The sequence below is a fragment of the Palaemon carinicauda genome, chromosome 30 (genome assembly GCF_036898095.1).
Source record: "Palaemon carinicauda isolate YSFRI2023 chromosome 30, ASM3689809v2, whole genome shotgun sequence".
NCBI classification, from domain to species: domain Eukaryota; kingdom Metazoa; phylum Arthropoda; class Malacostraca; order Decapoda; family Palaemonidae; genus Palaemon; species Palaemon carinicauda.
In genome coordinates, this window is record NC_090754.1 from 61,172,173 (window position 1) to 61,188,397 (window position 16,225).

At 41.6% G+C, this 16,225-nt stretch overlaps 1 protein-coding gene across 1 annotated transcript in view; it reads right to left on the reverse strand.

The window, feature by feature from the left end:
- The window catches only part of LOC137623207 (HMG box-containing protein 4), a 96,842-nt gene that overhangs the window by 54,131 nt on the left and 26,486 nt on the right, over positions 1–16,225 (reverse strand). Inside the window, exons 4-5 of the mRNA XM_068353924.1 lie at positions 14,383–14,528; positions 12,610–12,711 (exon numbers count right to left, since the gene is read on the reverse strand). Of these exons, the coding sequence (XP_068210025.1) occupies positions 12,610–12,711; positions 14,383–14,528 (248 nt within the window). The remainder of the gene's footprint in view (positions 1–12,609; positions 12,712–14,382; positions 14,529–16,225) is intronic.

A 16,225-nucleotide genomic window follows, 5' to 3' on the forward strand; every position in this document is an offset into this window, starting at 1 on the left:
TAGATCAAGTAATAATTGTCTCTTTTAGCAAGAGAAAAAACCTCATTCAGTAGTTTGCCTCGATCAGCTGATTTGGAAAGTGTACTGTAGACAGTATTATCAAAGAGCTCACAACCTTAAAGAATGGGAAATATGTACATTCAAAGTGTTTTCATTTCATAATATGACACTAATATATGAATGTAACATGCATTGTTAATAGATATAATTAAGTGGAAAAAGTATTATTAAAATCCTGCTTATTCTAAATAGAGCTTTACTTCTTGGCCACAATAAATCAACATATATGTTTGGTCGATGGCCGAGCAGTACATATGTTACTGAGAGTTTAGATTCAAATTTTTCATTTACCTATACATAATGATGTGTCTAAAGTAAAAGTAAGTTTTGGCTTAAAAAGTGGCCGCGGGGGCATAAAAACAATTAGAATAGCGCCAACGTTATCCCTGCGTGTCGTAAGAGGCGACTAAAAGGGACGGGACGAGGGGGCTGGGAACCCCCTCTCCTGTATAAAAAATCCTGTGAGACAGCAACAAAGAGATGGAGCTGGGGGGAGAGTGACTGCTCCCCGCACTCTAGTTTTGGGGTGTTTGAATGTGCGTGGATGTAGTACAATAGAGAGTTTTTAAAAGATGTGAAATTGGAAGTATGTTTAGGAATAGAAGGATGGATGTATTGGCCTTGTGTGAGACGAAGATAAAAGGAAAGGGTGAAGTGATGTTTGGTGAAATGTCTGGTAGAGGGTCTGGGATTGAAAGGGGAAGAGCGAGAGAGGGTGTGGCTTTATTGCTGTGTGAATGGATGACAGGTAAAGTAGTGGAATGGAAGGAGATATCATCTAGGTTAATGTGAGTAAGGGTTAGGTTGGGTAGGGATTGTTGGGCGTTTTTCAGTGCGTATGGGCCAAGTAGTGAGAAAAGTGAAGAAGAGCGGAATGAGTTCTGGAATGAATTAACAAGGTGTGTAGATGGACTGGGTAGAAGGATTTATGTAGTTGTCATGGGTGACTTAAATGCTACAGTGGGCGCTGGAGAGGTAGAAGGTGTCATTGGGAAGTATGGCGTACCAGGTGAAAATGAGAGTGGTGAGAGACTGGTAGAAATGTGTGTTGAACAAGAGATGGTAATAAGTGCTAGCTTTTTAAAAAAGAAAGATAAAAATAAGTATACATGGGTAAGAGTGGCAAATGGAAGAGTAGTAGAAAGGGCATTAATGGATTATGTGTTGATAACTAAAAGAATGTTTGGAAGATTGAAAGACGTGCACGTGTTTAGGGGTATGGCTAACGGTATGTCTGATCATTTTTTGGTGGAAGGAAAATTAGTTGTAGCAAAAGAGTGGGGGAATAGAGTAGGTGGATGTAAAAGGGAGCTAGTGAGGGTTGAAGAGCTAATAAAACCGGAGTTAAAAAGTAAATATCAGGAAAGGTTGAAAATGGCATATGACAAGGTGAGAGTAAGAGAAAATGGTAATCTAGAGGAGGAGTGGAAGTTAGCAAAAGAAAATTTTGTTGCGATTGCAAGTGATGTATGTGGCAAGAAGGTTGTTGGAGGCAGCATGAGGAAGGGCAGTGAATGGTGGAATGAAGGAGTGAAGGTAAAAGTGGAAGAGAAAAAGAGGGCTTTTGAAGAATGGCTGCAGAGTAATAGTATAGAGAAGTATGAAAAATATAGAGAGAAAAATGTGGAAGTAAAGTGCAAGGTACGTGAGGCAAAGAGGGCAGCTGACCTGAGGTGGGGTCAGGGATTGGGTCAGTCATATGAAGAGAATAAGAAGAAGTTTTGGAAAGAAGTGAAGAGAGTAAGGAAGGCCGGCGCAACAATTGAAGAGACAGTGAAAGATGGAAATGGAAGGCTGTTAAAAGGAGAGGAGGCAAGGAAAAGGTGGGCGGAATATTTCGAAAATTTGCTGAATGTTGAGGATAATAGGGAGGCAGATATAATAGCTGTTCCAGGTGTTGAGGTGTCAGTGATGGGAGATGAGAATGAGAGAGAGATTACAATAGAGGAAGTGAGGAGAGCACTAGATGAAACAAGAGTAGGAAAAGCATCTGGTATGGATGGTGTGAAAGCTGAGATGTTGAAGGAAGGGGGTGTGACTGTACTTGAATGGTTGGTGAGATTGTTTAATATGTGTTTTGTGTTGTCAATGGTACCAATAGATTGGGTCTGTGCATGTATTGTACCACTATACATGGGTAAGGGAGATGTGCACGAGTGTTGTAATTCAAGAGGTATTAGTTTGTTGAGTGTAGTTGGAAAAGTGTATGGTAGAGTAATGATTAATAGGATTAAGGATAAAACAGAGACTGCAATCTTGGAAGTACAGGGTGGTTTTAGGAGAGGTAGGGGTTGTATGAATCAGATTTTTACAGTTAGGCAGATATGCGAGAAATATTTAGCAAAAGGTAAGAAGGTGTATGTTGCGTTTATGGATCTGGAGAAAGCATATGATAGAGTTGATAGGGAAGCAATGTGGAATGTGATGAGGTTATATATGGAGTTGGTGGAAGGTTGTTGCAAGCAGTGAAAAGTTTCTACAAAGGTAGTAAAGCATGTGTTAGAATAGGAAATGAAGTGAGCGATTGGTTTCCGGTGAGAGTGGGGCTGAGACAGGGATGTGAGATGTCGCCGTGGTTGTTTAACTTGTATGTTGATGGAGTGGTGAGAGAGGTGAATGCTTGAGTGCTTGGACGAGGATTAAAACTGGTAGGCGGGAATGATCATGAATGGGAGGTAAATCAGTTGTTGTTTGCAGATAATACTGTACTGGTAGCAGACACAGAAGAGAAGCTTGACCGACTAGTGACAGAATTTGGAAGGGTGTGTGAGAGAAGGAAGTTGAGAGTTAATGTGGGTAAGAGTAAAGTTATGAGATGTACGAGAAGGGAAGGTGGTGCAAGGTTGAATGTCATGTTGAATGGAGATTTACTTGAGGAGGTGGATCAGTTTAAGTACTTGGGGTCTGTTGTTGCAGCAAATGGTGGAGTGGAAGCAGATGTACGTCAGAGAGTGAATGAAGGTTGCAAAGTGTTGGGGGCAGTTAAGGGAGTAGTTAAAAATAGAGGGTTGGGCATGAATGTAAAGAGAGTTCTATATGAGAAAGTGATTGTACCAACTGTGATGTATGGATCGGAGTTGTGGGGAATGAAAGTGATGGAGAGACAGAAATTGAATGTGTTTGAGATGAAGTGTCTAAGGAGTATGGCTGGTGTATCTCGAGTAAATAGGGTTAGGAACGAAGTGGTGAGGGTGAGAACGGGTGTAAGAAATGAGTTAGCGGCTAGAGTGGATATGAATGTGTTGAGGTGGTTTGGCCATGTTGAGAGAATGGAAAATGGCTGTCTGCTAAAGAAGGTGATGAATGCAAGAGTTGATGGGAGAAGTACAAGAGGAAGGCCAAGGTTTGGGTGGATGGATGGTGTGAAGAAAACTCTGGGTGATAGGAGGATAGATGTGAGAGAGGCAAGAGAGCATGCTAGAAATAGGAATGAATGGCGAGCGATTGTGACGCAGTTCCGGTAGGCCCTGCTGCTTCCTCCGGTGCCTTAGATGACCGCGGAGGTAGCAGCAGTAGGGGATTCAGCAGTATGAAGCTTCATCTGTGGTGGAAAATGTGGGAGGATGGGCTGTGGCACCCTAGCAGTACCAGCTGAACTCAACTGAGTCCCTGGTTAGGCTGGAGGAATGTAGAGAGTAGAGGTCCCCTTTTTGTTTTGTTTCTTTGTTGATGTTGGCTACCCCCCAAATTTGGGGGAAGTGCCTTTGGTATATGTATGTATGTATAACAGTATTATAAATTGTTAAGAGGGTTTATAAAAGCTTAAACTTATGAAAGAAATAAACGGATTTTGAGCGAAGCGAAAAATCTATTTTTGGGTGAGATGGCCATGTCGTCCTGATGGAAGTTCCTTAAAGTAGCTTCCTACAGTGATATTCCCAGAGAATTTTACCTTTAGGTCTCCAGAATTCTAACTCCTGGTGCGAATATCCTTAAAATTTCTCCAAAGGATATCGCATAATATCAGCGGACGCATTCTTGACACGCCTCCATACCAATCTGCACCCCAAACAGCATTTTGGCTTCAAGGAGGATGTGGCAAAAGGGAGCCGTCCAAATGCTCTCCCCGCTCTCGTAATACTATTAGGAATACAACAGCGCCATTCCCACGACAGCGGACATTCCTTGTAGCATTGAGCGTGGTGTTAGAGATACAGTACCACAGGAGGGATACTGTGAAGATCTTTTCTTTTAGAAGAGATGGGTGGGTCCATCAGGACGACATGGCCATCTCACCCAAAAATAGATTTTTCGCTTCTCTCTAAATCCGTTTTTTTGCTCAAGCCATGTCGTCGTGATGGAAGCATACCAGAGCATTAGTGTATCTGTGGATATTTAATCAGTGCCTTACCCTTATAGCAACCTTTTCTATGGTCATGGGGACCACATGAGACAAGGGACGTTACCGTTATTCGTCACCATCACTAATCATAACCAATGTTAGTGCTTCCTGCCTCCTACAGGGAAGAGTCATTCTAGACAGTAGAAAAGGGATCTTGAGGTTAACATACATAGTATGACTAAAAATAAGTGCACACTGAATATACAAATAGTCTCATAGTTGTATATTTGCTAAAATAACATCAGTGTCACTTATATCTATTATTTGATGCATACAAATATATGAGGGATACTTACTTTGGTAAGTTGAAGAACTCTGGCATGTATACATACAATTGTCTGGCGAAGGTGGACGCACTACATTCTAATAGACATTTATTACTAATAAATGACTAAAAGATGTTCAGTAAAACGAATGTAGTATGACAATGGGATTATACCTGTAACAAGTACAGAGACTATATTTCCTTCTTGAAGGAAGAAATGATGAGTGCCACTCTCAGACTGAAGAAAATTATAAAACAATTTCTCTTCATAATTCCTATACTGGTTACTTCTACCTGCACTGTGTACTTCGTACACCGGCACTAGTGCTATCTGTATAATTCCACACCTGGGATTTTGAACAGAGCCAGTGTTGTCATGGTAACACTTAATTAAAAGAAGTCACACCTAAGAAGGGTGACCTCTTCTCCCTTTAATTGACAGTCCCAGTCAATTAGCTGTTCATCGTAGAATTAGACGGCAGGTTAAATATTCTACCTGGCGTCACCACATATTGCTTCAGATCATGGATTTGTCTAGCATAGTGTATGTAGAACACTCTGGATGATTCTCATCCGTTACATGTGCGAGGACACGTGAGGTCCCAAACCAAAATCTATTTACTACAGTAATTAGGGGGCAGGTTTTAATACACTACCAGCTGCCACTACTTGTTTTGCATAGTGTTTGTAAAACACTCTGGATGATTTCCATCCAGTGTATGAACGAAGGCGCTCAAAGTCCATATACTGAAAGAAGTTCAGTGATGAAGCAATCTTTCTCGGATCATGACCTGCGGGAGTACTGTCCGGATCCACTCTACGAATAAAGTAGGTGAGGTTCGCCCTTAGTTGTTTTAGGGATAAATTTGATCCAGAAGTTCTCCTTTAAAGAGTTGTCCTCCCCTGAAGTCTGAAGTTCTACGAAGAGAGACCTTTAGACACTCTACAGGACATAGAGAGATATCTTCCTTCAGAGGGCAGATTCTCCAGGGACCCCACCTCTTAGTGGGTAGCTCGTTTTAGCGAGAAAGGATGGATCAGGAAATAGATTCCGTTCTCCCACTTCCGTAAACTGAATGTGACCCTCATCTCTGGATAGGGCCACTATTTCACTAACTCTAGCCCCGGACGCAATAGCGAACAGAAAAATATCCTTTGGGGTTAGATCCTTAAAAGAACAATCTTCATTGCTCACAGATGAGGCATAATGTAAGACCTTGTCCAAAGACTAGGAGATGGGCTTTGGTGGTACCGCGGGCTTAAGCCTAGCACATGCCTTTGGAATCTTATTAAAGATTTCATTCGCCAGATCCACTTGAAAGGCATATAGGAGAGGCCTAGTCAAGGCTGACTTGCACGTATTTATCGTATTGGCCGCCAGACCTTGGCTATGAAGGTGGACAAAGAAGGACAGATAGAAATTCATTGAAATTTCTTTCGGTCCTTTTGCTTTGACAAACGCAACCAACTTTTTCCAGGAAGACTCATATTGTCTTCTAGTTGACTTGGCTTTGTATTCTTCTAAGAATTCTATATTGCCTTTTGAGATCCCAAACCTTTTTCTAACCGCTAGAGCGAGAAAATCATGAAATGAAGGGTTTGGGTTCTCTGTGATAAGACGAAGGCAGTTAATTTCTGAATCTTTGGAAATATACCTAGGGTCAGAGCTAGGACCAGCCTCATCTAGTCTATCAGCCCCACTAGAGGATCCTCGTATGGGGCTATATAGCGAGGTAGTTTCTTGAAAACGCTCGTGATGAAGAGGTCGAATTGCAGTTCCGGGACTTGTTCCCATTTGGGAGGGAATATGTCTGCGCCCATGGACCATTCCAACTCTATCGGTTTGTATCGAAATAGAGTATCCACCGTCACATCGTGGATCAGTTGTAAATGAACTGCTGGTAGGTGCCGTCCCTTTAAGAGAGGGATGGGTAACTTCACCAAGACTGAATGAGACGTTCGAATGTGACATCTTATTATCGCTTCGGTGTCCCAGATCAGTCGTAGGGAGTCTGATCTGTGTGGAGGGGGCTTCCCCACCCATGAAAGGACCAGCAGAGCCTTGGGACTTTCGTGCTCTAATTTCTGTTAGAGAAGCGATTAAAGAGGGACCGATCTCAGTCTTTTTTTATCTCTTCAAGCATTTGATGCATGTTTTCTCCAAGCTCTTAACACATCATTCCGGTGTGCCCTTAGCACCAGGTCTGTCACTATAGCGAACTGGGGAAACTTTAGCGCTTTTTTCCTGTTGGCGTTTTGGTATTCTGACTGAATACCTGAATCTCTTGACAGATCTCACGAGCTCCTTTTATATTTCCAAAGGAGAAGAGAGTTGATGTGACTGAGGGCTTCGATGGTTTTTTAAACATCGAAACTCCTGAGCTGGAGACTCCTAGAAGCCTATCTTGCATCCGTGATGTCCCAGGAACCGGGTCATCTCTTTGAATGCACATTGGCCGGACACTTCGGGTGCTGCCCACTCCAGCCTCTTGATCAGGTATATTAATACCTCAACTATTACTAGGATTGAATTTGACATGACTAAGTTCGTCAATCCTTTGAAGATACTTAGAACTGTGAGTCCGACACGTATCTTCCTTAGGATGAATGTTACTCTCGGTAACATGAGTTCTAGATAGGAGGAAGGGGGCTGGTTGACTGGAAGGTTCCGAAAGACACCTTTCAGGTCTGACAAGACTACGAACACCCTTAATTGGAACAAGGTCCATATGTTCAGAAGGATTAACATTCAGAACTTGCTGTTTTTTATGAACTTGTTGAGTGGCGACAAGTTCAGAATGGCTCATTGATATCTTGAGTCTTTCTCGTGAACACGAAGCAGCCTTCCCTGGAACTCGATGAGCTAAAGTTTTTTTACAACCTGTATGCTCTATAGCTCTCAGGTATACTCCTCCAGGAGGGTTTTGAACTGTAGGAGAAGGTAAGGAAATGATGGTAGGGACATTTCTGTTTCCCATCAATGGTTCATCTTGAATAGGCTTTGGACCGAAGGATCGAAGGTCCTGCAATCCTGAGGGAAAGTTCCTCCTAGCCGAAGCGTCTTTATGCTTCGAGTAGTCAGTAGGCATAGACTTTTGACCATCTGCCTGTAGCATCGTGGTCACTGGAATAGTGGGAGGTTGTTGAGCAGCCCGGATATTTCCAGCATTTCCAATCTTCTTTTTAGGTTGGGAACCCACAACCGCAAAAGATTTTCTCTTTGAAGGAATGCCCCATTTATGGAGAACACCTATGTTCTCCATGGTGGCGTTCTTAATTACTTCCTTAGTGACCTCGTGTGGGAAGAGGTCTTTACCCCAGATGTTGGAAGATATTAGCTTCCTTGTTTCGTGTTTTACTGTTGTATCAGCGAACACAAACTCTCTACATGCTCTCCTAGCCTTCATAAAGGCGTAAAGGTCCTTCACCAAGATAGCCATATGCATTTTGGCTATGACCATGAGCATGTCTGGGGTACTCTCGTAGGTTGAACACAACTCTATGTAGTTTTGTAGAGAAAGGGATGTCGCAAGTCTCTCCTTTGACTCCTGTTCATTACACAAGAGCAACTCAGACAATTTAGGGAGACATACCTTGAATTGTCGACTTGCGACGTCCTTGTCTAATTTTCCTACTGAAAATGTCAAATGGACTTCCTTCCAATCCTTTTCCTGTCTGGGAAAAGCTGGTGACAAAGGCTTGCACTCATCGAGTGTGGGACATGGCTTACCCGCCTCTACCGCTTTGGCAACAGAAGTAAATGCCTTCCCCATAAAGGGGAATGAGAGTGAAGTAGGAGCAAGAAAGGAAGGGTGTCCGTTATTCAGTGAGAATACCTTCGACTCTGAATAACCCGCCTTTCTTAGACTACCTGAAAGGATAGTCTGTGCCTTATCATGGTCGACAATCAAGACCTCCTTTGGTTCCGTTCCTTTTCTTGACTTTGGTTCATACTTAGTCGAACCCAACAATTAGGGAAAGCATCAAAGCTTGGCCAAAATTGAATTTTGTCCAAAGGAACAGCACTTATTTTCTCTGAGATGCAGAGATTGCCATTTGAAATCGGCATCTGCTCCGTGAACCTCCAGGGATTGGTTATGGAGCATGTTGGTAGGTCTTGACTCATGGGTCGTTTGACTGACCCCTGGGAAGCGACAAGAGAAACTTTACGAGGATCTATCTTGCGTTTTACTTCCTGCTTTTCATTTTGTCTACGAAAGCTCTCTATTTGATTCTTCAGTTGGATACATAATTGTACAACATTATCCAAATTATGGGTAGAAGACGAAGATGTCGACATCGATGGCTCTAAAGCCGGCACAGGCGGAGGAAATTCCGACGCAACATTTTCCTCTTCTGCCTTGAGGCATTTCTTGCCCTTAATCCCAAAGGTTTTCTGGTCATCAGGGGATGTAGTTAGCTCCTGAGGCACTACTGTTTCCTCACTTGCTTCCGGAAATAGTAACTTACGCATCCCGTCATTAGGTAGGAAAGGTCCCGGAGAGATCTTTTGAAAGCCTCTCACCCAGTTGCGTAATTTATATTGAGCTGTATCCCTAGTCTCTGTAGACTTGGGATTTTCAAAACCTTCGGACATTAATGTCCAACATATATTGCAAACCTGTGGGTTCCAATAATGTAGGGATCCAGAAATAATATTGCAGGGGGCATGAAACCTGCAAGTATTATGACCGTAAAAATACTTACTCTAGGCCTTGCAGAGGACTGCAGCACAAGGTATCTGGTGTTCCTCCTGTAAAGAAAGGAAAACCAAATGAGTATACAATGGATTATCTCCTTGACAATCAACATGCAAATATCCTTTACAATAGAGTAGCTTAGGATAGTAAGCTATAAAGGGATAGTAGGAGATACATACTTGTGTACCCCTGTGAGCTAATGCTGTTGCCTCCCCTCAGTATTAACTACATGGAGATTTCTCAATAGAGTAACTCCAAGTAGATGGACTCTTACCCCTAGGGGTAGAGAAGTATCAAATCACTGTCCCAAAATAATGTTAATACTGTGGGGTTAGGATGACTGATTCTCGATCAGAATATTGAAGAAAACTATTCATTCAATATATGAACGATACCAGCAGAATGCTCGTACAAGGGTACCCAAGGTATGTCAGAAATACTACTGTATCATGGTACTGTAGTTTTCTAATTGCAGTAAGTCTATATTGCAATTTACTGGCTACTGTACATCATGTATTGTAGTCTAGTCATTATGCTGCCTTCATAGTAGCATATGATAGTATGGTCCATCTAGCATGAAGCCAGCGGGACTAGGAAAATAAAGACATATATTTGTATATCCCACTCAGCCTATTTGCTATAGTCTTCCTACTATATTAAAATATAAGAGTTTCCTGATCAGGGAGACTCAAGGATAAAGGCTCCACCCTTTAAGGGTTAGGAGTGTATTTCTCCTGCCTTGAAGTGTTTAATATTGTAGGGTAATCCTAATACTGATTTCTAATCAGGATATTGAAGAAATCATATTCATTCAATATAGGATTGGGCTCAGCAAATGCCTGTGTTGGATATCCAAAATATATTGGAAATAAATACTAGTATAAACTATATAGTAGTTTTCTATCTGCAGTATATTCTATACTGCAGATATACTGGCTGCCTGTATAATAAATTCAGTAGTTTAGCCGGCATGTAGCCGGCATAGCTAGGTCTTGCCGGCATACCTGGCATGCTAGCTAGAGAGAGAGAGAGAGATAGCATGGAAAAAAGGCTACTCCTTCCTGTGAATGTATACAGTAATTAAGGATGTAAAAGTCTAATTTCACTGCCTTTTACCAGAAAGAAGGTTCTAATAGAAGGGGAGAATGTACCATTCAGGCTTCCATGCAGCTACAGTACTATTGTCGACAAGGTACCGCCGATACACTGCCGGCCGGCAAGTCCAGCAGTACCAGTACAGTCGACGTGCTGCCAACTGAGTCAGCACTATCTGTGCCGGCCTGGCCAGCAGTACCACGGCAACAGGACCTGTAGCAGCAGTCCAAGGGAGGACTGAAGAACCTTAGGAACAGAAGGGACTTCCCTCTCACGGCCATCATGGTCGCCGGCAGTTGCCGACAGATGGTGTGGTTGGCGGCAGTATGCTCTGCCGTCAGCCAAAGACATGACTAGAGAGGGAGTCTGGCTGGCTCTGGCAACCTACCAGCAAAGGTAAAGGTAAGGTTGCAAGAAGCCGGCCTAAAGAAAGACAACGGCTCAGCCATCAAAAGTGGACAGAGGGGTAGGGAACAGGGTCCTGTAACGAGTGTGAAAGGAACTGGCAAAAATTGTCAATCCTACCACCTGTAAAAGAAACTCTGTTTCAGTATCGGCAGAATCCCAGGGAACAGGAGAGACTCAGTTCTCCATCCCAGAGATTGCCGACACAGTTAAGGGGATGGCGGCACTGCCGCCTCCTCTCAACAAAGAAGAAACAGAGTTCCAGTGCCACGTATCCTAGGCTAAAGAAAATTACTCTTCAGCCCAGAGAACTGTGGCATAGGACTAGTCTTTTAGTCGCAAGGAGGAGATGGTATCCTACCATTACTTCAAGTGCGGCTAATGAGGGCTAATCTCCATTGCCGACCACCTGGCCGGCAGAGGAATGATGGTATCCTACAACCCATTCGCCCTGCCGGCAGGTCGCCGACATAAGACTAAATACTCTGAGATTCTGACTAAATCCCAAAACCTGATGATATACCACAACCAACGGTTAAGGGAAGAGGCATGACAAACCCTAGGTTAGCCATGTCTGAATAAAATTCAAGGCATGGCTATTAGGGTTGTAGCCTGAGGCTACACTCAGAGGGAAAGAGATTACCCTTAAGTCTCCGAAGAGACGTGTAATGTTTCATAACATTCTAGGAGGTATCAGTCTCCACTGAATGAAAACAATACACGAGGGTAACCGGGGAAAGTCTGAACGTATAGTAAAACGTCTAGGTAAGGTTACCTAGGCTATACGAGATCTCGGTTACCTAAATCACCGAAACTCTAACTATACGATCGACAGAGAAAAGGGGGAAAAAAAAATTATGCACATTATCGAAACTTTACAAGAGTGATTGCTTAAATAGCTAAATAATTAAAATAATTAAATAAAGCTATTAAAAACTGGAAGTTGTTCTGCTATCTAAATAACACATGCCTAACGAACGACGGCGCCTCCAATAACTGGCCTAGCTCTTAATCACAATAAAATACTCTAATTTCATTGTGAAACAGGAGCTAAAATATACTCATAGTAAAGACCCGATACTCAACTTTCCAGAGGTGGAAGAAGATGAAGAAAGCATAATAATAATCCTGTAAAACGATCGAAAAGTTAGATCACCAGGAAATATCACCGAGCGAGATCGCTACATAAAAAAGGAATGTCCGCCGTCGTGGGAATGGCGCTGTTTTATTCCCAATAGTATTACGAGAGCGGGGAGAGCCTTTGGACGGCTCCCTTTTGCCACATCCTCCTCGAAGCCAAAACGCTGTTTGGGGTGCAGATTACTATGGAGGCGTGTCAAGAATGCGTCCACTGATATTATGCGATATCCTTTGGCGAAATTTTAAGGATATTTGCGCCAGGAGTTAGAATTCTGGATACCTAAAGGTAAAATTCTCTGGGAATATCACTGTAGTACACTGTAGCTACTTTAAGGAACTTCCATCACGACGACATGGCTTGAGCCCCAAAAAAAAATATGAAAATTCTAAAACTGAAAAAATAAATATGCTGTAACATAGATTTTTGTATTTGTTTCACAGTATTTTACCTATCACAGGAATGGAATACTGAAGTCTAAAATAACTATGGCATATTTTCAAGTAATTCTGATGAGCAATAAAAGTTACTTAAAAATATTAAGCACAAAGTTTGTGATAATAGGATATCAAAATATAAAAAAAAAAAAAAATACTGTCCATACTCCTTTATCTTTCCGCTGAGCTTTCTTTCTTTGTACCACCTGTCCATCTTTCAGCATGATGCTTTTCTTAGCCTGTTTCTCCGAGAGATACAATGACTGCGACTGAAATAGAAATGGAATGGGTGAGAAATATTGAGTATAAACAATCCAGCCATAACTTCAATAAAAATTTAAAAAATGCTTCACTTATACGAGCTTGCATACAGCTCTGAATACCCTGGAGTGTATTTACATACAAGATCCAATACCCTCAATTTGATGTGCCCCAATTTAGCATATCTTTGGTTTAGAACAAAAAAAAATTACCATTCTTCAAATGACATTAAATCTAACTAAAATCATATTGAAAAAAAAAATGTTCATAAGTACAAACTCATAGATACGACTATGGATTACATATTTCTATAGTTTCAGTTATATAAATACAATACTTTATGTATAGAGCATGCAAAGTTTTAATTTTTTTGTTATAAACATGCAAATACAGTAAAATTAATGGCGTTTTGCTATTGTACAACAGCATCAGTAAATTCAAAAATAAAATAGTTTTGATAATGCTAGAAAAGTATTCTACAGTCACCCCTAAACATTGGAGGATTAGGTTAGAAATCCAGAGACATACCACGCTCTTTTTGACACTCCCAGACTCTCTATTGCCTTATTTAACTTACAGTATATATTCTGTTATAAAACAGCAAATAAAGAAAAATAAAAAAATAACAAAAAACATTACTGTATAACACAGTCTTAAAAATTCATTCATAAAACAGTACCAGCCTCTTCAACCAACTCTCTTCTATTATGTTGTCCTGTATTTGCTACTGCAGTATACAACTGTGAATATTAATACTTTAAGTTCTTCTGTCAAGGCAGTCCTTTGCTACTACATACATACATATACCAAAGGCACTTCCCCCAATTTTGGGGGGTAGCCGACAAAAAAAGAAAAAAAAAAAAAAAAAAGGGGGGGGACCTCTACTCTCTACGTTCCTCCAGCCTAACCAGGAACTCAGCCGAGTTCAGCTGGTACTGCTAGGGTGCCACAGCCCAACCTCCCACATTTCCACCACAGATGAAGCTTCATACTGCCGAGTCCCCTACTGCTGCTACCTCCGCGGTCATCTAAGGCACCGGAGGAAGCAGCAGGGCCTACCGGAACTGCGTCACAATCGCTCGCCATTCATTCCTATTTCTAGCACGCTCTCTTGCCTCTCTCACATCTATCCTCCTATCACCCTTTGCTACTATTTTATAATAAAGGATGGCTGGAAGTATTCTCTACCAAGGAAAGCCATTTGAGGGGACTGATTTTGTTATATGAGCGAATTAAAAGTGCTTGCATAATAAGAGCTTTATTATCCTTTTTTATTTTTACAGCAATATTTATGTGATTGATGTCTTTCATTCCCTTTTATACAACTAAATCCCAGCAAATGATCAAACCTGCGAATTTTAAGGGACAACTGTATCCACTTTCTCATATACTGTAATACAAAATGGAAATTACTAAAATCCTAGAAATTCAACTAGTACAATAAAATGGGGTAATGTATGTAATTCTCATTTTGATTTATAATTATAATATAGCAATGGAGCCATAGGTTTGATATTCAAACTCTTGGCACTGAGTCTTCTGGGGTTAAATGTGAAATGATCTATAAATTAAGTAAAGTCAAACAACTTCTTCTGTAAGTAGATAGGAGTCTGTTACTTAAGCAGACTCAATCTAATGACAAATTCCTTTCATGAAGAGTAAATTCTAACATACTGTACCTGATTAAAATTAGACGTTTCTCTTGGCACATCGGTTGAATCTTCATCAACGTGAAGGGACTCACTACCAATGTCTCCGCCATCGTTGTCATCAACGTCCATTTCATCATCGTCATCTTCACCCCAATCATCTACGTCCAGAGGTTCTGAGAGAGAGATTGAAACAGCATTGGAGGAAAAATGCCACACTACTGTTTGGTTGCTGGTCCTAATGTATCAAAGATTTTAATGTTAGCGTTAAGGGGTCTGCCAACTCTATAAGCAAAAATTACAGTAAAAATTGAAATTGTAAATTTATATCGAGTATTTGCTTAGATTTTTTTCAGTGACTTTAAAAAAAAAAAATTATTTTTTCTTCCTTAATATGACATATTTGAAAATAAGTTGTATTTTTCCTAATGATACAAACCTTGGGCTCTTTATTAGGGAATATACTTTCGACAAAGCTGGAAGACTAGCCATAAGACTTAGCAAGGTATAATTACCCCACTGCTAGTTAGTGGAGGGGTAAGGGGTAGTTCCGGTTATCCCGCTCTCACACATACACATCTGTATTCTATCGTCACTTTTGATTACAGGCACAACATGCAGGGGGATAAGTGATGGCGGGACAAATTTGTAAAAAGAGTTCAAGGTTTGTATTGTTAGGAAAAATACAAATTGTTTTTAAATTGGTCATTTGCTCTGTCACTAATACACACCCTTTCACTCTTTCTTAGGGAAGACTCACCCTAAGGGGGGTGGAAGTCCTAACCAACTGGCTGGTTTTTGACCGAGGGTATTCTTCCATGCTACTCACTTATGTGCATGTGCACGCGTTGGTGGTCTGAACAACCTGTGTGATTGTGTGATACTAGCAATGTAGCTTGTTCAGGTAAGAGTTCCCAAAGTCCTCGGACTTCTTTGAACACACTATAGACATTACCAAACTCCTACCTCGCAAGGGGATATGGTGACGCAACAAATATATAAGCATATACTGGGCTTCACAAGGAAAATGGTTTTTACCTGCAAACAGAGGAAGCCAGCTTGCAGAGTACCCCTACCGTCATGAGCTCTAGGTTTCTTTGTTTGAGAAGAATCAGGATTCAAGGCCAGGTATATGACCTTGCGAATCCATGCTGAGATCATATTCTTTGTGATTCTCCTTTTAACCTTCCCAGGGCTAACAAACAATCTGGTTCCTCAGGAACGAGCTCGTGAAGTTCATCTGAGGTAACACTTCCAAGCCCTACCTGGGCAGTAGCGGTTAATCTGGGTCATCGGTTATATTACAGTGTCTCCATTCAGAAGGGCCCAAATCTAGGATCCGTTACTGCCGGATTTTTATTCTTAACAATAAACTCAGAGATGAAGATGAGCATTACCTGTCCTTGTCCTCTCGGAAGGGAAACATCGTAGGAAAGCCCTGAAGCTCACTTAGTCTCTTGGCTGAGGCCAAAGATAGCAGGAAGACCACTTGAAGTCAGGTGAGGATCTGATGCCTGATGTAACAGTTTGTAGGAGGCTCCTTTTGGCGATCTTAATACACAAACTAAGTGCCACGGTGGTGGTCTAACTTCTGACTGAGGGCAGGTAAGCTCAAAACTCCTTATGATAAGAGACAATTCCAGCAATGAGGCAATATTAACTCGTTTCAGTCTAAAGGCAAGGCTCCAGGCTGAGCGATAACCTCTCTCCGCCAAGACAGAGAAGTTTTTTCCTCCCGAAGGTACAGGAGAAAAAACTCCATCATCACCAGGATAGTGGCGTCGAGAGGAAAGACACTCCCTCTACGACACCAACTACCAAAGTTTGCTCACTTTGCCTTTGTTTACTGGCTAGATTCATCATAACGGCGCAT